This window comes from Dendrobium catenatum, unplaced genomic scaffold, assembly GCF_001605985.2.
Source record: "Dendrobium catenatum unplaced genomic scaffold, ASM160598v2 original_scaffold_27026, whole genome shotgun sequence".
Classification (NCBI taxonomy): Eukaryota; Viridiplantae; Streptophyta; class Magnoliopsida; order Asparagales; family Orchidaceae; genus Dendrobium; species Dendrobium catenatum.
In genome coordinates, this window is record NW_021345485.1 from 149,195 (window position 1) to 175,307 (window position 26,113).

Here is a 26,113-nt window from a genome sequence, read left to right on the forward strand (position 1 = left end):
TGAGTAGAGCCGCTCTCAGAGATGATGAAGAATTTGTAATAACACATCCAAAATATGAACTTACAAGTTGATATGCCAAACTCTTGCCAGCACGATTCATTCATAAAAATGACAATGAAATTCAGTGCAATTTGGTGACCTGAAATAATTGCAAAGACTATAAGGATGTGCAATAAACATGATAGCCCAACACTCATTAATAATCTGCAAATAAACACATCAAGCTCTAGTGGATTGTTTGGATTCATATGCAAGGAATCCAATGGTCCACCGACAAACACGAATAAAGGAGTTATAATAAACATAACATGCAAGAAAATACCGTTCCCTCCCTTACAAGTAGAAGGATTTGAAAAGCAATGAACTAAAATTTGATAACTGTGTAATAGAAATATGAATGTCAAGTGCTAAATCAGAATATGCAGACAAGCACTATCGAGCAAACATAGAACTCGTTGCTTACTAAGAGCAACATGCGTGCAAGAAAATGCAATCGCCTACATTCGATCAAGAAATTCGGGTGCTACATGTTCACGATCAACAATATAAGACTTTTGCACGAATATTGACGGAGTCGTCATATCAATTCAAAAGCAAGCATCAATGAATAAACAAAAGACTCATCGCATGCAAGGGACAATAACCAATATATGATTTTGACTACAGTTGGCTATTGACGAATATTTTTGTATTGACTCAACCCCGATCGAGCCCGACTGGACTCAATCGTGCTCGATCAACCCAATCGATCGTCGTCAAGGTGCAATCAACCCAAATTAAGCCTCAATTAAATTAAATTAAATTAAATTAAATTAAATTTAAATTGAATCAAATCAAATCGAATCCCGTCAAGCGTCGTCAGCCCAATTCGACGCAATTCGGCGCCGATTCGAGTTCAATTTCACAAAATTAACTTGATCGAACCCACACTGACCAAAATCGGTTCGGGTCGAGTCCAATCCGGACTTAATTTTAGCCCTAATTTGTCAATTTGGGCTGAATTGGGTTCTCAAAATCAAAATTGAGATCTACGGCTGAGGTTGTATCCCAAATCTCACCCAAATTTTGTGTCCAATCATGCAGGAAATGTACTTAAGTATAATTTCCCTCGTTTCATGCAACGAGGAAGCCTCATAGGCGCATTTGGGTGGTACTCTGTTGCGTGCGTGAGCCCCTAAGAGCACGAAAGGGAGAAGGGAGCCTCATTTGGCTCCCCTTGTGCTGTCCGTCTCGATCCAGAGAGCCAAAGAGCGGGAGAGAATGAGGAGAGGCGAATCTCCCTCTTCGTGCGACTCAACCAGGCGAACCTCCACCTTCGTGCGACTCCACCAGGCGAACCTCCCCCTTCGTGCGACTCCTCCAGGCGGCAAAGGGAGAATTGGGGATGAGGATTTGGGGTCTCTTCCTCATTCTAAAGAAGCAAATCAAAGGGTGAGACCTTCGTTCACTTCCTTTCTCAAAGATCAGCGAAGTTAGTGGCTTCTCCCCTCTCCTCTTTCAACCCCCGCGAGTTCGTAGCGAGTTTGAGGCTGTTAGAAGCTTCCAAACAGCAAGGGAAGGTTTTAAACCTTTCAAACAGCGGTTTGGAGCCTTCGAAATGCTTTGGACAGCGGCGGCGACGTCCAGTGCAGCTTGGACAGCGGTCTTCCTCCCTCGGAGCAGCTTGGACAGCGATCCGGAGCTTGGATTAGAGCGCTAGAACAACCCGGGAGAGATAAAACACTAAAACTTAGGAAAAAGCCCTAAGGCCCCATAGCCATGGTTGTATGTTTGACGTCTTCAAGCCCTAGATCCTTAGAAAACTTCAACTTTTGTTCTCCCGAAATCCCTCATTGGTTGTCCTCTTCGCAAAACAGTGAAAACTTGGTGGTTTTCATTTGTTGGTTCTCATGTGAGAGTCCAGAGAGGATGTTAATGCGTGTAGGGGTGTTGGATTGGTATCCAACACTTCTCAAATGCTTGTTTGTGCATCATATTGAGCTTAACACTTTCACTTACATTCAATCCTAGGGTATGTTATTATTCGTAGCCAAATTGAAGGTGTAGCTCGCATATCCTCCCAAATTCCATGTTGTATATATGTTCCTACTCAACACTAGTGTCATGACAAATAGACATATGATTTAGGAGTTTGGTGAAGCTTGTGGAGTTTGTCATAAGCCTTGCAATATATCCAAAATATTTTTGATGACTTGTTGTAGGATTTAATGTGAATCTCAAAGGTTCATTTTGAAAATTCTAGAATAAGTGTTTGATCAAGCTCACTTTTGGGCATGTTGTATAGCTTAGGATAAAAATATTTATGGCTAATTATTTTTGTTATGCAAATTTTCCAAAGTTTGGAAACTTATCTTTATGCCTTTAATGAATCAAATCATGTTAAAAGTGATTTGATCCCTTGAAAGCTTCAAATGCATGTTTCCTACTATGTCATAATTCAAGCCATATGTCATATACTTTTTGCTTAGATTAATGAGTCTATTAATTTGTAATTTTTTTTTAAATGTGCTCATTTAATTCTAAGTGTTGGTAAAATTGATTTGGAGTATTTCATCGATTCCAAAAGCCCATGATCATTGCCCCATCACACTAAGGGATTATTTAAGCACATTTTTTCAAGTTTGTAAGATAGTATAAATATATACAAGCTCTCAAATTTCTAAATCATATTAGGTTTGAATTTGGGAAAACCTCTTTCATGTAGTCATTTCGATAATGCTATAGGTTGTCTTCCAAATTCAAATAGGACCAATCCCTCCTACCCAAATCATGCCAAAATTGATTTGGAGATCATTTCAATGAGTTTAAAGCTCTCTAGTAGAGTCTTTCCTCCCTCATGCATGATAATTTGGAGCATCTCAAAGCTCCAAATTTTTCATTGCATAAATAATCTTAACTTAAGATTCCAAAAATCCTAGGTTCATACCTCTTTGCTTGTTGACACAAAATCTACAAAGCATTCATCCATCCATCCCATGCATGGTGATTGGAACCTTCTCAAGGCTCTAAATATCTATCATTGCATGACCTTCGGAGCTCCCTCAATGCTCCAAATATTTTGCCGCTTGACTCCTAGCATGTCCTAGGGGTTATCATCAACCCTTGTCATGCATTGTATTATAGATTTCTCTATCCTTAATGCATCATGTTAGAAACTTTAAAAATTTGGAACCAAAATCCAAGTTTTCTTACATCTCTTATTGGAACCCCAAAACCAACAAACATCCTCTCATGCACGATGATTTGAGGCTCCTCAAGCCTTCAAATGTATCACTACATGAGTCCCTCAAACCTAGAATCAAATTCTAAGTTTTCTTCATTTCATTTGTTGAAAAACGAAAACAACAAATGGTTTCCTTGCTTGCTGCTTTCCAAACTCACGTTGGAAGTTTCCCAAATAACCTCTAGAGAAACTAAAAGAGCACTAAAACATGATGTGTGGAGCCTCCTCAAAGCTCCAAACACTTCATTGCATAACCCTTATAACCTTAGGATGAAAATCCTAAGTTCATGTTTTCTTGCTTGTTGGTACAAAATCAACAAGTTAAAACTATCCTTCCTCTATGTGTGTGACATTTTGAAACCTCCAAAGGTTTCAAACAATGTCATTCCATGAACTGTTAAAGCTTAGAACCAAATTTTAAGTTCTTCAACATGTTATTTGTTGGAACAAAAGAAACCAACTCTTATCCTTTCATGTATGATGATTTGGAGCCTCCAAAGGCTCCTACCGATATCATTACATGGTTGTTAGACCTTAGAAACAAATTCTAAGTAACCCACCTCTTGTTTGTTGAGACAAAATCAACAAACAATTACCTCCCTCTTTCATGCATTATTAATTGGGACCTCTCAAGTCTCCAAATATATCATTGTATGAATCATTTGGAGTTTAGGGCCAAATCCTAAGCTACATCCTTCGTTTGTTGAGTCACAAAATCAACAAATGAGTATCTCTCTCCATTCACTTGACTTCAATTAGGTGAATGATCCTCTTTGATTACCAAGTATTCAAAGAGCATTCATAAAATTTTGTAACTTCAAAGTTAAATCTCCCTCCTTCAACTCTAAACTTGTAAGATGTTTATCAAATCACTCATTTGTTGGAACACAAAACCAATGAATCTCTTAGACTTGAGATTCAAATCTAAGTCCCCTTTCTCCGTTCACTCAACCCCAACCAAGTGAATGATGTCTTCTCAATATTCAAGAGATATTCATAGACTTGTAATGCACAAATTGCATTTTCTCTTCCCCTTTCCAACAAGCCAAGACTGTGGGAATTCTCCAAATCCTTCCCTCGTTCTCCTAACCTAAATTAGGAGAGTGCATATCCTCTCTTTGAATATTAAACGTTCAAGAGAATTTCATGAGCTGCAACCTCTAAGTTGCATGTCCTTCATCGTATCCTATAAGCCAAAATTATAGGAGAATAGTCAGATCTTCTTCCACTTTCCCAAGCTTAAGAAGGGAGAATGTATATTCTCTCTTTGAACACTAAATGTTCAAAGAGCATTCATGATCTTGAAACCCCCAAGGTGCACACCTCTTCCCTCATTTACCTAACATATATTTGGTAAGTGATTATGCATCATTGGACACATGGTCTATTGATCTATCCCTCTCGTATGCAACCATAGGTTGCGTATCCCTTCATACCTTTCTATAACTCAAAAGTTGTAGAAAGATCTTCTCATTCTTCTAACCTAAATTAGGAGAGTATGCATCATTTTTTGAATGTCAAATGTTCAATGAACTTTAAAGAATTTGCAACTTCCAAGTTACATCTTCGTCTCCTCCATTCCTCCAACTCAAATTAAAGGAATTAACCTCTTTTTTGGACACGAAATGTTCAAAGGAACTCCTCCAATTCGTAATCCCTAGTTTGCACTTTGGACCACTTATTTTCCTACAAGCCTAAATTGTAAGAAACATCCAAATTCCTCTTCATTTTCCTAGCTTCAAATTAGGCAAATGAATATTTCTCTTTGAACATCAAATGTTCAAGGAGTATTCATGGAGTTGCAACCCACTAGTTGCATGTTCCTTCCCTCATTTCTACAACAGAAAAGTTGTAATAAAACCCCATCTCTCCTAAACCCGGACTAGTAGAATGTCATCCCCTCTTTGGACAACAAATGTTCAAAGAACTTTCATTAATTTGCAATCCCTGAATTGCATCTCTCCATTCTTTCCTACAAGCCAAAATTGTAGAGAAATTCTCCTCTTTCTACAACCCAAAAATTGTATGAAAATCTCATTCATTCAACCTATTTTGAGTGAATCAATCATGTTCCAAACCAACCTATTTGTTGAAATAAAAGCAACAAGTAGTTTCATCCCAAACATAAGATTCAAAATCTTATCTCTATACTTCCTTCCAAACTCAAGTTGGAAGCGTGCAACCCTCTCTTTCAACATCAAAGTGTTCAAAGACATTCATGAATTTGCAACCCATAAGTTGCATATTCCCCTAACTCTCCTCCAACTCCAAATCATAGGAGATTTTTCCTCTCTTTAGCTCCAAACGCTAGAGAGAGTTCTCCAACATTTAGCCCAAAAGCTAAATATTGGATTCCTACTTTCTCTTCTTAGCTCCAAAAGCTAGGGAGAATTCTTCAACATATAACCCAAAAGCTATGTATTGGACTCCCTTTATCTCCCTTATTTAGTCTCAAAGCTAAAAGAAGTATACATTCTTCTTCTAGCTTCAAAAGTTTACGGGGGGATTCCTCCAACATTTAGCTCAAAAGCTACATGTTGGACACTTCTTCTTTAGATCCAAATTCTAAGAAGTATCCTTAATATGACATACCACACAAGTCTCACACACTTAGGTGCACAGCCCCTTAAGCATGCTAGGATTAAAATTTTTCTTTGTGTGCACATGTGATTGATGATTTAGTGTGAATACCCTTTTGAATTGTCTACGTTGTGGGCACTTATCCTTAAGTGGTTAGTATAGAAATATATGCATGCTTTTTTATGCAGGTAGCCATGTTTAGAAGGGGGTAAAATAAGTCATGATTATTTTAATATTGGTTGCTTGTTGCTACTTAAAACCTCCAAGAGACATGGCCAATAGGACAGAAGCAGATGTTTTGCACTCTAAGTGCTAGGCAAATTTTGGATGTGATGTGATTATTATATAAATTGTCTTCTAACTCTGTTTTTCATATTTGAGTCTTTCATATTTTCATCATGTATTTGATTAGATCTAGGATGTGAAACTTGGGGAATTTGAACTAGAAGGAAAGGTGGATTGAGGAAGGATATACTCCCTTAGAGGTGAAGCCTAAAGGTCCACTAAAGAGTTAAAGTTTGAAGACCCACACAAGTAGAGTCTGTAAATTTACTGGGTTGTATAATGGCAAGCAATTCAGCTGTCAAACATATTTGTAATAATTGGAATATTACTTGCACTTCTATTTTGATTGATTTACATACATGTGTTGTTTGTTTACTAGGTGCGTAATAGAATAATATATTTTTCCTAGTTTTCTACTATTGTTTTATTTGGGAGTGGCCTGGACTTGTGATATGATAGGCTCTTAGGATAAAATAAATTTTCTACCCTTTAAATTGTAAACAACTTAAAATCAATCTAGGTTTCATGTTTTTCAAATAAGAAAATATTGCATGGCTCCCTTCAAGGAGCCGAGTTTTCAAAATTTTAAAATGAGCATGCATAGCCCAAGTGTGTTGCATATAGAAATCCCTTATTTAAGAGCTAGATAACAAAAATCTACTTTCTTTGTGAGTCTGCATTCTACATACCCTGCATATACAGGCATCTTGGACTCAAAGCCAAGTTGTAAGTCATACCTTCCTAAACAAAATAATCTCCTTACTCCACATTTGCATTAAGACCAGACAGCATGGTTTTAAAATACTTCATGTGGGTTTAGTTAGTAGCTCTTTCCAGGCAGGGCAATAAATACAGAGGTCAGACTGGCTATACCTCATGTGAGATATAGTTTGTAAGTCCCTTTGCATTTCGTTAGACTTAGGTTCGAGAGAGTGTGAACTATAAATCAAATGTATATGGTTGAGCATTATTTCGACTTGAATCTTGAATTGAACTGTATGGCTGAGGATTCGTCAAAAATTGTCATTATTGTAGAACTGAATTAACTGTATGCTTGACTGTTATCTCTAATTGCAAGTATATAAATTGAAAATTACAAGGAAAAATGATTTTTATATTGGTATTTGCAAAAGGTACCCATTGCAAAAAATTGAACAGAACAAGCAAGATTGAGCTCTTTGCGACAAGTTTTTGTCACAATTTCTTCAAAGATGTTTTGCGAGAAGGATTTCAATAAGCAGCCTTGGGACTACCAAATTGATTGCAAATAGGTGTTTGTGATCAGATTTGCAACATAAATGAGTGTCACGATTTTTTTTTTTTTTTTTTTTTATTGAATTATTTTTTTTTTTTTTTTTTTTTTTTTTGAGTGAATCAAAATGGATCCATCGAGAAAAAAGAAAAAGCATGACAGAAATAATGTAATGATAGAAGACCAGAACCTATCGTCAATGAAGATACAACTTTCTGGCTCAACATTCAGGAGATGCACAACTACAGCGTATGAATCAGGTGCTGGCTTCCTCTTTCCTGAGTTAACATGCACGAGCACCATAATCAGAGAAAAAGATTAACAGTTGGACGGACGGGTGATAATTTCATGTAACACGTCTTTCAAGTATACCACAAACCAAAGTACCTATTGAAAGCAAGATATAATTAATAGAATATAGAAGGAGCAACAGTTTACAGCTTCTGTGGCAATTAGTTTCCGAAATGAACTGTCATGCTTGCTAACGTCCTTAAATAATATTTGAGACCTACTTGATAAGTTTGCTGTTATCTGAATGTCACCCAAATTGGGAGACATTTGGAGATTAGGCTATCTAATGGCCCAAAAAGACGTTAAAAAGAAAATGGCAATCACTTTCATTATTTTAGAAAACATTTTATTCTTTAAGCGTGGTACCATATAAATCAAAAACAGAACATTTGATTGACAATATGTTTATTTGAATAAATATTTAGATGACATGCATTGAAGCATTTCAAAGAAATTATTGTTAAGAGGAAAGCCTAATTTATTAAGCAAAAAAGTACCTATTAGACAAGAACAGAATGTCCAAGATAAATATTTTGAAAGTTCTAGCTTTTCTTCAATCATCTTGTACCTGCAAAGAACAACTCAAAGATGAGAATTTTGTATAAAAGGACCTAGAAAAAAAGTAAAATAGCTAAACAAACCAAATAGGATAATTTGTGAAGGCATGCAATTCATAGTTGTTTTGTTTCAGAGCTTGTAGCAGTTCCTCGATTCCGTCCACATATGAATATCCTCTACGCATGCAGTCCTTGAGACCTACAAGTTTAAGTTTGTAATAATGGATAGAGAAAACTAGATTTGCTCATAAAAACTAAAATTCTACAATACACATACAAAATGTAAAACTCACTAATTCAAGGATGCATGAAAAAAAAGTCTCACAATATTGAACTTCTCATCACAGCAAAGCAAAAAGATGATGATACCATACCCCTCACTATTATAGCTCGCTTGAAGCTAGGAGTAAAATTGGGATCCAAAATAGATCAACATCTTGGAGGTTCAAGAGGATTTCCAGTCAATCTAAGATGCTAGAGGAATGAAATTTCCAATCAATTTACTTAATAACATGTTTCCACCATTACAGTTAAAAAACCTAGGAAATTCTTATTAGGCATGCATTATTGTGATCGCTTGCCAATTCAAGATTATGGTCCACTTGTGGATGACACGGTCTTCAGCAAGCAAATTTGAAGTAGCAGGATCTGTACAATGACTGAAAAGCTAGTTGGAAAACTATAGGCTCACCACAATTGTGGAAACCCTGTGACCATTTTAGGAAGCATTCAAAGCTGCGGCCAGCAATCAAGAAACCATTTCTGGAAGTCTTCTAGATGACAGGTAGTGCCGCAGCAATTCTAGAATGTCAACAATCAATTCACTCCATAAATCACCATAGCAGTTGTCCACAGCCAATGTAATCCAGTTTTACAGCATATTCCATTAAGAAAGGTCCCCAATCATATGATACATTGATCACTTATTTCCATGTGAAGGGGAGTGATATCAAATATTCAATTCCTTAGATTTGTATTCAAAAACTCGTTTGTTGTTTTACCTTTTCCTTTTTTTTTTTTTTTTCACAGAACCAGCGAAGATCCTTTTTTTCAATGATTTTTATTCTAGGGTTGCTAATTTGGTTGTGTACATCCCATAAAATCTATACCTTTTCTATCTACAAGTAATAAGAATTAAGAATAAGTACTTTTTCTCTGTTTGTAATAGAATATTTGAGACAGTCTTCTCTAATTATAATTCCACTCAGATATTTAACTCTTCTCATTGTTTCTTCATCTGATTTAACAGTGATGATGATTATAATATTGATGTAGACAAAGGGGGGTTAACTCATGTCAAAAATAATTAAATTTTTGGCTTCCCTTGAGTCTACTAGCTCAATCAAAATTGAGCTGAAATTTTAGCTCATTTATGAGCTGGTCTTTAATTCACTTATTGAACTAAGGGTTAGCGCATTATTAGCTAACATTTTAGTTCATAGTTATCTTTTTATTAAATGCACTTTTTATGTTTTTAATGTTTTAAGTTATGATGTCTCTTGGAATTCCAAGATTTGCTTTTTCCCATGTGGTGGCTCTTTGGCTTCCACCATGGTCTTTAGTATTTTGTGCATTTGCCCCCTTGGATTCCGGCCGGCTGCTGAATTTCCGTGCCTGGGATCCTTTCCATGACCGTGACTCCTTGGATCCGTGCGGCCTCCTTAGCTCCCGCAGTGGCTGCTTCGGTTCCTTGGCTTGGGCTGTTTTTCCATGAAAAGCATTTAGGTTTAATGCTCAGGTTCTTGTGATAATTTATGTTATGTGTCTTTTGGTATTCCCCTTTCATACCTATATATATGGGGGGTTATGTATTGTTTTAAAGAAAGTTATGAAATATGATTTTTGGAAAAGCTATAACCTACGGGTTTACCTAGGAAATCCTGCGGGCTCTTTCCAACCTTTCTTCTCGGGCTTCTAACCTCTTTCGTCTCTCCGCAAGTGCCACTCCAACTGTATCTTTCTTCCAAGTGCAACAACTTTAGGGTGTCTTTTTATTTTATTTGGACTCGTTTGTAAGAGTTTAAGTTATTATAATCAACGTTTGTAGTTTTAATTTCTGGTGCTTAGTCTTATTTAAGTTATCTCCTTTTTTTGAGGTATTTTGTGTCTTCTTTTATATAGGAATTCAGTTTTACTTTTTGTGATCTAAAAATATAGGCTCCCCTATATTTTTTGATTGCACCAATTTGGTATCAGAGCAAATTAGGAAGTCCTAGTTTTGTGATTTGTCAAGTTGTAGTTTGTCAAATCTTATTCGTCAAGTCAAGTTGTGTTGAGAGTCTATTGAGTCTAAGTTCTTAGGTTGTGAGTCTTATAATTTTTCGAGTCTTTTTTTTTTAGTCAACATAAAAAATGGAAAACAACAAAAAAATGGCTTCATTCATGGAGGAGATTAATCAAGATAATCCTAATGTCCCACTTCCATTGGACAGATGGATTCATACAGAAGGTGATTCAACGAATCCACTTCAAGATTGCCTATACAAACTGTAGTATCACATGTTCCTATGTGATCAAAAATTTGGGAAGTACAAAATGTATCTATAACAGCAATTCGGGAAGGAACAGGAAGAAATTTTGAAGAAATTTGGTGAAAACTCAAAGAGCTGGATGAACAGTATGCACCTCCTCAAGGGAATCAACAACCAACTCATCAGGAGCTGAGTTCGCAAGAAGGGGAGTCTAATGTAGACAAAGGGGGGGTCAACTCATGTCAAAAATAATTAGATTTTTGGCTTCCCTTGAGTCTACTAGCTTAATCAAAATTGAGCTGAAATTTTAGCTCATTTATGAGCTGGTCTTTAGTTCACTTATTGAACTAAGGGTTAGCTCATTATTAGATAACATTTTAGACCATAGTTATCTTTTTAATAAATGTACTTTTTACGTTTTTAATGTTTTAAGTTATGCTGTCTCTTGGAATTCCAAACCGGCTTTTGGAATTCTAAGATTTGCTTTTTCCAATGTGGTGGCTCTTTGGCTTCCACCATGGCCTTTAGTATTTTGTGCATTTGCCCCCTTGGATTCCAACCGGCCGTTGGATTTTCGTGCCTGGGCTCCTTTCCGTGACCGCGACTCCTTGGATCCATGCGGCCTCCTTGGCTCCCGCGATGGCTGCTTCGGTTCCTTGGCTTGGTCTGTTTTTCCATGAAAAGCATTTAGGTTTAATGCTTAGGTTCTTGTGATAATTTATGTTATGTGTCTTTTGGTATTCCCCTTTCATACCTATATATATGGGGGGTTATGTATTGTTTTAAGGAAAGTTATGAAATGTGATTTTTGGAAAAGCTATAGCCTACTGGTTTGCTTAGGAAATCATGCGGGCTCTTTCCACCTTCTTTCTCATCCCCTCCAGAAATCCTGCGGGCTCTTTCCAACCTTTCTTCTAGGGCTTCTAACCTCTTTCGTCTCTCCGCAAGTGCCACTCTACCTGTACCTTTCTTCCAAGTGCAGCAACTTTAGGGTGTCTTTTTATCTTATTTGGAGTCGTTTGTAAGAGTTTAAGTTATTAAAATCAACGTTTGTAGTTTTAATTTCCGCTGCTTAGTCTTATTTAAGTTCTCTTTTTTTTTAGGTATTTTGTATCTTCTTTTATATAGGAAGACAGTTTTTCTCTTTGTGATCTAAAAATATAGGCTCCCCTATATTTTTTGATTGCACCAATTTGGTATCAGAGCAAGTTAGGAAGTCCTAGGTTTGTGATTAGTCAAGTTGTAGTTTGTCAAATCTTATTTGTCAAGTCAAGTTGTGTTGAGAGTCTATTGAGTCTTAGTGCTTAGGTTGTGAGTCTTGTAATTTTTCGAGTCTTTTTTTTAGAGTCAATATAAAAAATGGAAAACAAAAAAAAAATGGCTTCATTCATGGAGGAGATTAATCAAGATAATCCTGATGTCCCACTTCCATTGGACAGATGGATTCCTACAGAAGGTGATTCAACGGATCCACTTCAAGATCGCCTATACAAACTTCAGTATCACATGTTCCTATGTGATCAAAAATTCGAGAAGTACAAAATGTATCTATAACAGCAATTCGAGAAGAAACAGGAAGAAATTTTGAAGAAATTTGGTGAAAACTCAAAGAGCTGGATGAACAGTATGCACCTCCTCAAGGGAATTAACAACCAACCCATCAGGACCTGAGTTCGCAAGAAGGGGAGTCTGATGTAGACAAAGGGGGGGTCAACTCATGTCAAAAATAATTAGATTTTTGGCTTCCCTTGAGTCTACTAGCTTAATCAAAATTGAGCTGAAATTTTAGCTCATTTATGAGCTGGTCTTTAGTTCACTTATTGAACTAAGGGTTAGCTCATTATTAGATAACATTTTAGACCATAGTTATCTTTTTAATAAATGTACTTTTTACGTTTTTAATGTTTTAAGTTATGCTGTCTCTTGGAATTCCAAACCGGCTTTTGGAATTCTAAGATTTGCTTTTTCCAATGTGGTGGCTCTTTGGCTTCCACCATGGCCTTTAGTATTTTGTGCATTTGCCCCCTTGGATTCCGGCCGGCCATTGGATTTCTGTGCCTGGGCTCCTATCCGTGACCGTGACTCATTGGATCCATGCGGCCTCCTTGGCTCCCGAGATGGCTGCTTCGGTTCCTTGGCTTGTGCTGTTTTTCCATGAAAAGCATTTAGGTTTAATGCTTAGGTTCTTGTGATAATTTATGTTATGTGTCTTTTGGTATTCCCCTTTCATACCTATATATATGGGGGGTTATGTATTGTTTTAAAGAAAGTTATGAAATGTGATTTTTGGAAACGCTATAACCTGCGGGTTTGCTTAGGAAATCCTGCGGGCTCTTTCCACATTCTTTCTCATCCCCTCCGGAAATCCTACGGGCTCTTTCCAACCTTTCTTCTCGGGCTTCTAACCTCTTTCAACTCTCCGCAAGTGCCACTCCACCTGTATCTTTCTTCCAAGTGCAGCAACTTTAGGGTATCTTTTTATCTTATTTGGAGTCGTTTGTAAGAGTTTAAGTTATTAAAATCAACGTTTGTAGTTTTAATTTCCGCTGCTTAGTCTTATTTAAGTTCTCTTTTTTTTGAGGTATTTTGTGTCTTCTTTTATATAGGAAGTTAGTTTTTCTTTTTGTGATCTAAAAATATAGGCTCCCCTATATTTTTTGATTGCACCAATTTGGTATCAGAGCAAGTTAGGAAGTCCTAGGTTTGTGATTTGTTAAGTTGTAGTTTGTCAAATCTTATTTGTCAAGTCAAGTTGTGTTGAGAGTCTATTGAGTCTAAGTGCTTAGGTTGTGAGTCTTGTAATTTTTCGAGTCTTTTTTTTTTTGAGTCAATATAAAAAATGGAAAACAACAAAAAAATGGCTTCATTCATGGAGGAGATTAATCAAGATAATCCTGATGTCCCACTTCCATTGGACAGATGGATTCCTACAGAAGGTGATTCAACGGATCCACTTCAAGATCGCCTATACAAACTTCAGTATCACATGTTCCTATGTGATCAAAAATTCGAGAAGTACAAAATGTATCTATAACAGCAATTCGAGAAGAAACAGGAAGAAATTTTGAAGAAATTTGGTGAAAACTCAAAGAGCTGGATGACAGTATGCACCACCTCAAGGGAATCAACAACCAACTCATCAGGACCTGAGTTCGCAAGAAGGGGAGTCTGATGTAGATAAAGGGGGGGTCAACTCATGTCAAAAATAATTAAATTTTTGGCTTCCCTTGAGTCTACTAGCTCAATCAAAATTGAGCTGAAATTTTAACTCATTTATGAGTTGGTCTTTAGTTCACTTATTGAACTAAGGGTTAGCTCATTATTAGCTAACATTTTAGACCATAGTTATCTTTTTATTAAATGTACTTTTACGTTTTTAATGTTTTAAGTTATGATGTCTCTTGGAATTCCAAACCGACTTTTGGAATTCTAAGATTTGCTTTTTCCCATGTGGTGGCTCTTTGGCTTCCACCATGGCCTTTAGTATTTTGTGCATTTGCCCCCTTGGATTCCGGTCGGCCGTTGGATTTCCGTGCCTGGGCTCCTTTCCGTGACCGTGACTCCTTGGATCCATGCGGCCTCCTTGGCTCCCGCGATGGCTGCTTCGGTTCCTTGGCTTGGGCTGTTTTTCCATGAAAAGCATTTAGGTTTAATGCTTATGTTCTTGTGATAATTTATGTTATGTGTCTCTTGGTATTCCCCTTTCATACCTATATATATGGGGGATTATGTATTGTTTTCAAGAAAGTTATGAAATGTGATTTTTGGAAAAGCTATAACCTGCGGGTTTGCTTAGGAAATCCTGCGGGCTCTTTCCAACCTTTCTTCTCGGACTTCTAACCTCTTTCGTCTCTCCGCAAGTGCCACTCCACCTGTATCTTTCTTCCAAGTGCAGCAACTTTAGGGTGTCTTTTTATTTTATTTGGAGTCGTTTGTAAGAGTTTAAGTTATTAAAATCAACGTTTGTAGTTTTAATTTCCGCTGCTTAGTCTTATTTAAGTTATCTCTTTTTTTTTAGGTATTTTGTGTTTTCTTTTATATAGGAAGTCAGTTTTTCTTTTTGTGATCTATAAATATAGGCTCCCCTATATTTTTTTGATTGCACCAAATATCCTCCATTGTCACCTCTAGCAATGATCCAATATTTCATGGTAACATTGCAATCAAGAGAACATCTCCAACCCATCAGTTCTTCGACCAAAATTGAACAGGCAAAACTACCTACAATTGGCCTAATTAATAAGTTTAATGGCAAAAGAGGCAACGATGAATCATTCCGTCATAAAAAGAAAACCCAAACTTCAGAAATATTGATACTGTTGTTGTCATTCCTCCAAAAAAGAAAAACCCAAAATTCAAAAATATTTATATTGTTATTGCCATTCCTCCAAAAAAGAAAAACCAAAATCAAGAATATGGAGATCAGCTAGTGTTGCCATTCCTCAAAAGAAAGGCCCAAAATTCAGAATACGGAGAACATAAAACAAAGTGATAAATTATTAAATTATCAATACAATGGAAAATGCAATCTAACAAAATTTTATATTCTATTGAATCACAAATGAAATATGGGATGCTGCAAAAAATCTTCTCTAAGAATGATAGTAGTCCATAATTACTTGAAAGAGAAAAGGACCAAAATGGTCCCTCAACTATTTAGGAATGACTAAAATGGTCCCCAACTATCTTGAGGGATCATTTTGGTCACTCAACTCTTTAAAATGGGATCATTTTAATCTCAAAATCCAAAATAATAGATTTTAGACTTAATAGTGTCAAAATTAGGGGTATTTTAGTAATTTTTAATTAAACTATTTTTTAGATTTAATTTTCAAGTAATTATAAATTTTTAAAATAAATTTATTAATCATTTATTTAATAAGAAAAATTAAGAGTATTTTTAGTTATAATTTTAAAAAAATTAATTATATTTTATAAATAATGATTGGTAATATATTTGTGATTAAAATAAGCATTTAACTATATTTTTATTAAAACTATAATTTAAAGTTAAAGTTATATAATAAATAGTTACTTGAAAATTATAAAATAAAACTATTTTTTTTTTAATTATAACTAAAAATACTATTAATTTTTCCTATTAAACAAAATATTAATATTTTTTAAATTATAATTATTTGAAAACTATATCTAATAAATAGTTTAGTCAAAAAATTACTAAAACACACCTAATTTTAATACCATTAAGTCCAACATCCATTATTTTGGATGTTAGGATTAAAATGATCCAATTTTAAAGAGTTAAGGGATCAAAAATGATCCCTCGAGATAGAACCATTTTGATTCTTTTCTATTACTTGAAATTATAAGCATGCTTCATGATATTTGCTGAGCAGATCTCTCTACCATCCAATACAACAACAACCTAATCCAATATTGACAATAGCTAAGACTATGAAGAACTATATTGGGAATATCCAGGAGATATAGCCAAGTAACAAAAATTGTTCAGAGAGATAAGATATAAAGTTTCTTCTCATACTAAATAAGAATCTTGATGATTAGAATAATTTGGATAAAGATTGTCCATCTATTTGAAATGCCTTTTCTAATGTTCATAGGGAAGCAAGTTAAAAAAGAAAAAAATAGGAAATCAAGAAGCTATAACCTACCCAGAGGGCTTGACTCTTATTTCTCAAGGCGTAAATACTCCTAATGATAAAATATTTTGGATAAACATGTCCCATATACTCGACCTATGGCTGTGCAAATGAATATTTGTTCAGGTTGGCATATAACTGGTACTCCCTCAACATCTCCAATACAGTCCCCAAGTTACCTACATGCTCTACCTCTGTGTGACTGAAGATCAGGATGTCGTTAAAAAATATCAAGATGAATTTTCTAAGGGTTGAAAAATTCGATTCATGAGGGACTGAAAGGTGGTTCGAGCAATAGTAAGGTCGAAAGGCATCACAAAAACTCGTAGTGACCCACATGAGTCCTAAAAGCTGTCTTGTGTGCATCCCTCGACTTCATTCTGATTTGATGGTACCCTGAATTCAGGTCAATCTTTGAGAAGACGATCGCCCCAAACAGCTCATCAATCACAGGGATGCAAAACATATCTAGCACAGTTTATTTGTTTAGAGCCCTGTAATCCATGCAAAACCTTCAACTTTCATCCATACCTCCAGCATCTCACTATTGAGCCTCTCTATCTAATCCTTCTGAATCAAGAGGTACCAATACGGTCAGACACTGATAGGAGGAGCCCCATCCTTCAAGGTAATAGCATGCTCGTGCTCCCGGGGTGGTGATAATCCGTTAGGCAATTCAAAAATCTCATGAAACTGCTATAGGAGCTGATGTACACACTCAAGGATCTTGACTGCCTATGAATCTCGGATCGGCCACGCTCTATAGCTCTACCAAGTAGCCTAACCCTGCTGCCTATATCTCCTTGACCATGGTTTTGTGTGAAACTATGATTCTTCATAGGTTGGTATCCCCTCGCAGTAGCATCTTCTTCCCCTCCACTTGAATCAACATAGCAAACTCCCCCACTTTTCTCCCTCGCTGCTTCCCCCTAAAATTACATTGTATGGGTCCTCGGTGTCAATGAAGTTGAGATACTCATGTAAGAGCCTCCCGCCTCCGAACCTCTGCTACCTGGGCTAGTTCCATCGTTTCCTATAACCCCCTCGGTCTCAGCAATCGAAGATCTGCTCGTATGTCGACTTGAGGCCCTACATAAATTTCCTTCCAACACAACTTACAAAATTCCCCTCAACCTCCCCAACAACAACTCAAATCTCTCTCAGCACTCCATGATAATCTCCTCCTAAGTCAAAGCAAGTAATTGCTCGTGTAGGTCTCCTTCATGACTGGCTCGAAAATATTCCAACAAGCAATTCTTAAACTCTTCACATCAACGGATCACATATCTAGCCTCTCTCCAATGGAACTAAGCAAGGGCTTTCCCTCTAGACATAACCCTATAGTTGTAAGCTTCGCCTCCCTCAATCCATTCACCGCAAAATACTTATCCACCCGATACACCCACCATGGAAATCCTTCCCTTCAAACACTAGCATCCTCAACTTCCTCACATTCGCTTCACCCCAACTACGTCTCCCACCAATGGTTCCCCCTGCATATCAAGGGTGGGGATCCCACTTTTCTTCCATCCGCCTCCCATGACCCGATCCCTATGGTTCGGTTCATCCACCTCCTTCATGGTGGTCGGTCACTCCACCACCCTCACCATAAAACTCCCTTCTTATTATCCATCTATCTGGAACTCTTCATTCGCCCCTTATCGGACCCTAGGAGGTGGTTCTTGATGAAAGAAGCTTTCCTCATCAAACTTTTCCCGTTTGAACCCATTTCCCTTAGCTTCGGTCAAGGGAATCTTGGTTGATTCTAGGTTAGCATTAGCAATTGGAACAACTGATGGAGTTTTGAATTGCATCTCCAAAAGCTTCCATAACATCTCCAACCGTCCAAATCGGTTCTCCATAGATGAAAACCTTTCATACATGGTGGAGAATTTCTCCTCCACCACAGTTTTTAATTACTCCATCTCACCTTCCAATGCATCCACCTTCTTTGCTATCATTGTCTCCAAAAAACCTCGCTCTTATACCAATTTGATGCATCGTGGAAGTAAAAAACAGCAAGAGAATAAAAGCCTAGGAACAAAAGATAATGATTGCTTTTTTGGATTTGTTCTTTGAAAGCAAAGAAAGAAACAATTGATCTACCATTCGAGAGGTAAATCAGCTCTCCCATAAACCCTAACCACCGCTAGGAGACTTACCAAATAAAATTACAGCAAACACAAATCCTGCATACCCTAAAATCAACCCATAGTTAGTCCTAAATAGGCTTCCCTTAAAAAAAATAAGAATTAAATAAAAATTAAAAAAGGCTTATCTAATTCCCTCCAAAATCAGCCTATTTTCCTTACAAAATTCTCTCTAAGTTGAATTTAATTTGGAATAATTACCCCCACCCCAAAAAAAAAAATTAAAACATTCCTAAATCTCTCCTTCTTATATATTGAATTAAAGCTTTCTAAGGCCCCACAAAGGGGCCGAACCCCCCTCTCCGTTCCCACCCAACTCCTCTGCTAAGTTCGCTGGGTTCGATTCTCCTGAACTGGGTAGAGGGCTTCCGCCCTCTATGGGCTTGGGCATAACACAACAATAATAGGAATTCTATTTATTTATTTTAACAATAATAGGAATACTATCCACCATGATAGAACTAAGAACATAGAGATAGATACTTCATAAAGGAAAACAATTTTATAAAATATTATCAAGATGATTTATACTCCAACAAGATATCAAACTACTGATATCCTTACTAAGGCTCTAAATCAAATACAATTCAATACTCTTATTTTCAAGCTATCAATAATCCACATATAGTCCAAAATTGAGTGTTGAAACTTTCTGACCATTTTTTAAAGCATTCAAAACTGCAGCCTCTCAAGCAAAGAAGAACGATAACCAGAAGTCATTAAGATGACAGGAAGAAACCAAGCAATTCTTGAAATTTCCCTAGCACATGTCAACAATCAAATCACTTGCTCCCTCCTTCGAAGTGACGGAGTCAGAGAGATAAGGTAGAGAGAGAAAGTCCAGGATTTCGATGAGATTTTTCAAAAATTCATCTTCTTCGTTGTTTGGCGATTTTTCTGGGTTTGCCGATGGGCTCTTCGGTCACCGTCTTTGGTGACCGGAAAGCGATTGGAACGGAGGACCAAATGTCTCTTAACAATTATCGGCATCTTCATAAGGAGGTGCAAGACGGATTGCGTTCGTTGGTGATCAGGGAACCGTTGGATATCCCAGTTAAAGAAGCAGAGCAAATGATTGGAAAAGGTAAGCAGGTGATCAGTATTGTTAAAGCAAAAACTCCTCATTCTATTGAAATCCCAGGAAAGATCGACCATGAAGCATCGTCGTCAACAGGGATGAACTTGATTGTGAATAAATTTGGTAATATTGTGTCTAAAACGATGGCACCTATGGAAGGAGTCCCTTCAGTCCAGAAGATTATGGATAACACGACCACTGTTTGTGATTTTGCTGATAAAGAAGTTCGGCACATTGTTAATCAAGGAAATGCTAGGCAAACAAATCCTTGGGTTAAACGATCTCACATCAAAATAAATCTAGTTGAGAAAGATTTATTCATGTCGGAAGATGGTGTAGCTGTAAAACTTCATGAACCTAATGTTCTAGCTAGTTCAGAGAAGCTCAAATTTTTTATAGTGGTCAAGGTTTTTGGCCGTGAACTCCCTAGTCATCTAATAGGTGCTAAACTGAAGCAGCAATGGACACACATTGGGAAATTTAATATGATGGTGCTAGGATCAGGATGGATCTTGTGTTCTTTCAATTCGTTAGATGCTATGGAGGAGGTTTTAGCAGGAGGATCATGGTTCGTTAATGGTCACATTGTGGGAATGGATAGATGGTCCACACAATTTTCTCCAACTTCACTAAAGGGCCTTTCTTCTCCAATTTCGATAAGAATGCCTAATCTTCCACTATACTGTTGGGATGAGATCAACTTTGCAAGGATTGCATCGCTTATTGGCACGCCGCTTATGTTCGACGGCAACATGTTTCAATGGGGAAGACATGAATTTGCAAGGATATGTGTTCGTGTGGAAATTAGATAAACAATTACCGTTGGGAGTTTATGTGGATGGAAGAGAGGGAAGGTTCTTTCAAAAGGTGGAGTATGAGAAGGTGTCATCCTTTTATTATAGATGTGGAAAAGTTGGTAATTTAAGCTTTGATTGCAAGATCAAGAATGGAGGAGACAAGTCCAGTGGTCAAAACAATGTGAAAGCCGTAATAAATTCAGAAGGTAAAAGATAGGAAGAAAAGAAAGGAGAAATGGAAGAACAGGACAACTATGGATCATGGATCCATGTTAATCATAAGAGAGAGATGAAGACAAAGGTAAAAGTTTGTATACGTTCCTAAAACTAGGAAAGCTCAAGACAGAACGTCAAAACAAAGTGGGGATGTGAGTAAAAGAGATGCTGAGGAAGATTTTGTTGCACAAGAAACAGCAGTTAAGAATTTGGGAAGGCTGGACCCCAACAACATGCAGGAACCAGGACGTTGTGAGCCTGATGAAGGCAATGATAAAAGACCAGAAGAAGGAAAATAGTCAGATCTCAGAAACAATATATTCAGGTTCCTGAACGGAATTGAAGAGGATGAGGTGATTCCTAGTGATGAAAATAAAAATGAGATCTCTGTTCTGGAAGAAGGAGAATTGGAAACATGTAGTAAGGAGGATGGTAATAGAGATGTGGTAACAGTAAAAGGAAATTGTACTGAGGATGTTGCTGGAACAGCAGCAGGTAGAGTTGTTGTTTCTCTGCTAGGGAATTCAAAAATCAAGCTAAGCAAGGAGATCAAATTACTGGGTCCGATTAGTTCTTCCATGAGAAGCAACAGGACTGAAGGTTGGAGTAGGAAGAGGATCGGGGGTCCTTCCCCCTCGGTGCTCAAATGAGTTCAATTCTCTTTTGGAATTATAGAGGGGCCAATAAGAGGGAGGCCTCTCTTTATTTGAAAGAGGTTGTAAAGGATTGGGATGTCTTGTTTATTGGCTTAGTTGAAACGAAAATTTCTTCTACTGAAAAAGAAGAAGTATGTAAAGGTTTGGGAAGCAATTGGGATGTTTTCATGTACCCGTCTGATGGGCAATCAAGGGGCATTATGACTATGTGGAGGATAGATTTAGTTATTTTCTCAGTTATAAAAAGTTATTCTCAATGTGTGGTTGGGGAGCTGAGATCTTTGAAGAATAATTCAAAGTGGCTGATTTTTACGGTCTATGCAGACTGTGATCCGTATAATAGGAGAAGTTTATGGGAGTTTTTGGGATCCATTTCCATAGCAATCTTCCCTCTATTTTAGGGGGAGATTGTAATTGTGTTTTATCTCAAGATGAAAAAAGGGGAGGGAAGAAGTTCAAATTTTCCCTAAGACCTCAAGAGATGAAAAATTTTATGAACCTCAACGATTATCATGAAATCGGGTTTGTTGGACCAAGATATACTTGGTGTAATAACAAAAGTGGAAGTGCAAGAATTTTGGAGAGGCTAGATAGGTGTTTGTTAAATATTAGAGCTCTTCAAGTTATCCCTCAAGATGAAACTAGACATTTGAATAGGATTGCATCGGATCATTGTCCGATCCACCTGAAGATCTTCAATCCTATGGAGACAGTTGAACATTGCCGGAGGTTTGAAGATGTCTGGGTCTCTTACCCGGCATCTGTAGCTATAGTTCAGAAAATCTAGAATAAAGGTTATGAAGGAGACCCAATGGAAAAATTGAATTCAAAGTTTGATAGAACTTTAAAGGCTCTGCATTTCTAGAGTAGAGCAACAATGAAAAATTTGTCTGGATTAAAAGACAAATTGATGATGGAAGTGGCTGATCTGGAATTGGAGGAGGCTAACAATGGTCTAAATGAGGAAAATTTGATTTTGCTTTGGGCCAAGGTGCATGAACTGAACGTTACACTTGCTAGGATCAACACTTGGTGGAGACAGAGAGCTAAAGTTAAATGGTGGAGCGAAGTAAACAAGAATTCAAAATTCTTTCATGCGGTGGAAAATGGCAGGAGGAATTCTAATGCTATTCATCAAATGAAGGATGATCAAGGTAATTTGGTTGATTCTCAATCTGAAATAGAGAGTATTTTGCTGCAGTTTTTTAAGAACAAATGGAGAAGAAGAGAATGTAAATTATCTAGATGGCCTAATTCTCTTTTCAAACTAAGCTCAGAAGAATCAAAATGTATGGAGGCTAATTTATCTTTCCAGGAAGTGGAGGCGGTGGTGAGAGAGCATGGTTCGAACATTTCCCCAGGTATGGATGGGATAACGTACTCATTCTTTAAGCATTATTGGAAGGTTATTAGTCAGGATGTTTGGATTGCGATCCAATATTTCTTTATTCATGGAAAGATGAATGATAAATGGAAAAAGACGATGGTGGTTCTTATTCCTAAGATTAAAAATCTTGTTCTTCCTTCTCACTACTGTCCGATCAGTTTATGCTTGTCTGTTTATAAGGTGATTGCTAAAATCCTTTTAAATAGACTTATGAAAGTCATTTACAAAATGGTTTCAGAAGAGCAAATGGCTTTCATTAAAGGAAGATCATTGTCGGACAATATCTTATTGGTTCATGAACTATTTAAAAAATTTAGATTTTCCAAATCTAAAAATGGATTGGTTGCAACTAAAATCGATATGGAGCACGCATACGATAGTATAGCTTTGCCGACTATTAAGCAAGTCTTGAATTATTTTGGCTTTCCAATTAGATTTGTTAATCTAATATTGGAATGTGTTATGGATCCCAAATTTACAATTATGTTAAATGGTATAAAGTCGGATTTGATTGAGGCTAAAAGTGGGCTTCGTCAAGGGTGCCTCTATCTCCGTATATTTTTCTACTTTGCTCTCAATTGATATCTGAGGAGTTTCATAGCAACGGGAAGGACTTGGGAATTAAAGTGGCTCCAAATGCTCTAAGGATAAGTCACTTGATGTATGCTGATGATATTTTATTATTCTCGGAAGCCAAGCTAGATCAGGTGAGAAGAATCAGGAAAATTATCTCAAAATATTGCTAATGGACGGGACAAGCTGTTAATAAGGGAAAATCTCATGTCTTGTTCGGGAAAATGGTGGGAAGGAGAGCTAGAAAGAAAATTAAAAAAATATTCAAGTTCAAAGAAATTAAGGAGATTAACTATCTTGGGATTAAAATGACTTTCAAGAGAATGATGTCATCGGATTTCTTGAACATTATTGATAAAATTGCTAGCAAGCTCAATGTATGGGCTAATAAACTCATTTCATTAACAGGAAGAATTGTATTGGTAAAATCTGTGTTGCAAGCAATACCTGTTTTTTTTTTTTTTTTTTTTTTGTCTCGTTCTTTGGTTCCAATGAACATTTTGAGGAAAATTGACAAGCTATGTAGAGACTTTATATGGAACAAGCCTGGAGGAAATCAAGGTATGCATTATTTGTCCTGGGAGGAGCTTTGTAAACCAATTTCAGAAGGTGGAAGAGGACTGTGTTCTTTCTGGATCTCTTAGAGCTAAATTTGCTTGGAGCTTTTTCAATAAATCTGATTCTTTATTAAATAGATCAATAAAAGCTAAATATGGGAATATCTAGAATGCTGAAATCAAGAAAGAACAAGTTTAATTACTTGTAAAATTCTCCTAAGTGGCATGGAAGCTCTTAAATCAATGGTGAGATGGAATATTGGCTCTGGATCTTCTATCGACATTATGAAAGATGTTTGGATCTTAAACAAATGTCTTGATAGATGGCCAACATTTATTGAAGTAACAGATGAAGAAATTCCAAAATTACTGGAGTTTATAAATGACGGGAGCTGGAATTTCATATTGTTACGAAGGTGGTTTGGACAGAATTTGGTTGATAGTATTTCTCAAATTCAAATCTATAAAAATTGTAACGATCAACTAGAACTTATGCTGAAATTATCTAGGAATACTATCTCGGCTATGGTCGTTAAGAACAATAGAGTTCATGAGGAGAAGGAGTACATCAAATGGTTCAAGGAGTTAAAGCTATCTCCACAAGTAGAATGCTTTTGGTGGCGTTTGCTCAATAACGCCTTACCTACCAATGATTTTTTTTTATAGGAGGATGGTAAATAACAATTCTTGTCCTCGGGGTTGCTTGGAAATTGAAAACATTAATCATGTGGTAGGGAATTGCTCTCTGTGGCTGAATGAGTGGGGGTTCATAGTTCCAACCAATGTTTAAAAATGCGTATACAGGTATTGAGGCGTTTTTCATTCATGAGGTGAGGCGTAAGCCTCAAGGCGTTTTGAGGCGTAAGCCTCAAAATCAAAAGATTGCGTAACATAAAATGATAAATTTTTATATACTAATGAGTGAATAATATTAAACATAAAAAAGCATAAGATATGAAGTGAAATCAAAATATCCCAATAATATGACAACATGAAATATAATTCAACTCAAAATTCTATCTTTCCCAAATCCCATTATTCTTTTCATTAACATATAATTCAAATTTCCAAAAATAAATAGCAATGACATATCACATAAGAACTCATAAGTCATCAAAACTGTCATCACTAAGGGGTTCTTCATCTAAATCATTATTATGATGAACTGCTCTCTCCCCTTCCTCTCTTATAGAGTTCAATATTGAGCATTTACTTCAAGATTTATGTAAGTTTTAATATATATAGCGTGAGGCGTAAGCCTCATGCCAGTGAGGCGAGGCGGGCCTCAACCAAGTTGAGGCGCAAGCCTCATAAAAAAAACTCGAGGCGTAAGCATCGATGCGTTTTTTATTGGAATTGCGCAAAGGCGAGCCTCATATTGCGCAATTTTAAACCATGGTTCCAACGGTTACTTCATTAATTCAATGTATATCAAAACTGAAGGCTTTATCTGGAAGCAATAAATTCATTGGTAATTTGTATTGCCCTATGGTGTTTGTTCCTTGGAAAAGCAGGAATCAGGTTAAGCATGGAGATGAAGAATTCGTTGTGAGTTTCCTTGCATCCAATGCTATCAGTATAGCCTCCAATGCTTTAAAATTTAATCTAATTTCAAAAATCTGGGGTACTAACCAGCTTCGGTTGAACAATTCTAATTGGCACCCTCATCCCCCTGATTGGATTAAATTTAACTTTGATGCAACTCTGTTACAATCATATAAGGCAGGAATTGGTGGAGTGTTTAGATATCATAAAGGGAGGTTCCTCTCAGCGTTTGGTGTTAAATGCTCACATTGGGATATAGGAGCATTGGAACTTGCAGCATTTCAACACTTGAAGGTGGCTATTAAGGGATGGATGATGGAAGCCAAAGGATTAATCATAGAGGGAGATAATTTAAATGTCATCAAGCATCTTCAAAAATCGGTGGAGAGGGCTGATGGGAGCAATATGGAAGATGATTTTGAAGACTTATCATTCCTTAAAGATTTTTGTTCATTCATTAATTTTTGTTATAGAAATTGTAATAAGTTGGCACATTTTAGTGCTAACTTAGCTTTAGAATGAGATTTTTTTTTGGATGATCTCATGGGTAATAATGTTCCTCCACATTTTATGTCTATATTGATGGAGGATGGTGATAGATGTTCTATCACCTAGTAGCTTGTTTCTAGGTTTATTTTCCTCTTTTATTTTAATGCATTTGGCATTTCCATCAAAAAAAAAACAATCAAATCACTCCAGATATCCCTCTTGCTGCTGTCCACTGCCAACCCAGTCCAGTTATACTGCGTAATCCATTAATAAAGGTTCCCACACATGTTCAAATCAAAAAGATCCAGATTTTCCAGGGTATGACGATCAATTTTTTTTTTTTACGATCACTTACTTCCATATGAAGGGGAATGAAATCATATAT

General features: G+C 36.7%; 1 protein-coding gene across 1 annotated transcript in view; it reads right to left on the bottom strand.

Annotated features, from left to right (window-relative positions):
• LOC110098496 (flavin mononucleotide hydrolase 1, chloroplatic-like) overlaps positions 1 to 26,113 on the bottom strand; it is a 53,261-nt gene that overhangs the window by 25,730 nt on the left and 1,418 nt on the right. Inside the window, exons 2-4 of the mRNA XM_020825346.2 lie at positions 8,273 to 8,387; positions 8,129 to 8,199; positions 7,531 to 7,618 (exon numbers count right to left, since the gene is read on the bottom strand). Coding sequence (XP_020681005.1) covers positions 7,531 to 7,618; positions 8,129 to 8,199; positions 8,273 to 8,373 — 260 coding nt within the window. The 5' untranslated portion in view covers positions 8,374 to 8,387. The remainder of the gene's footprint in view (positions 1 to 7,530; positions 7,619 to 8,128; positions 8,200 to 8,272; positions 8,388 to 26,113) is intronic.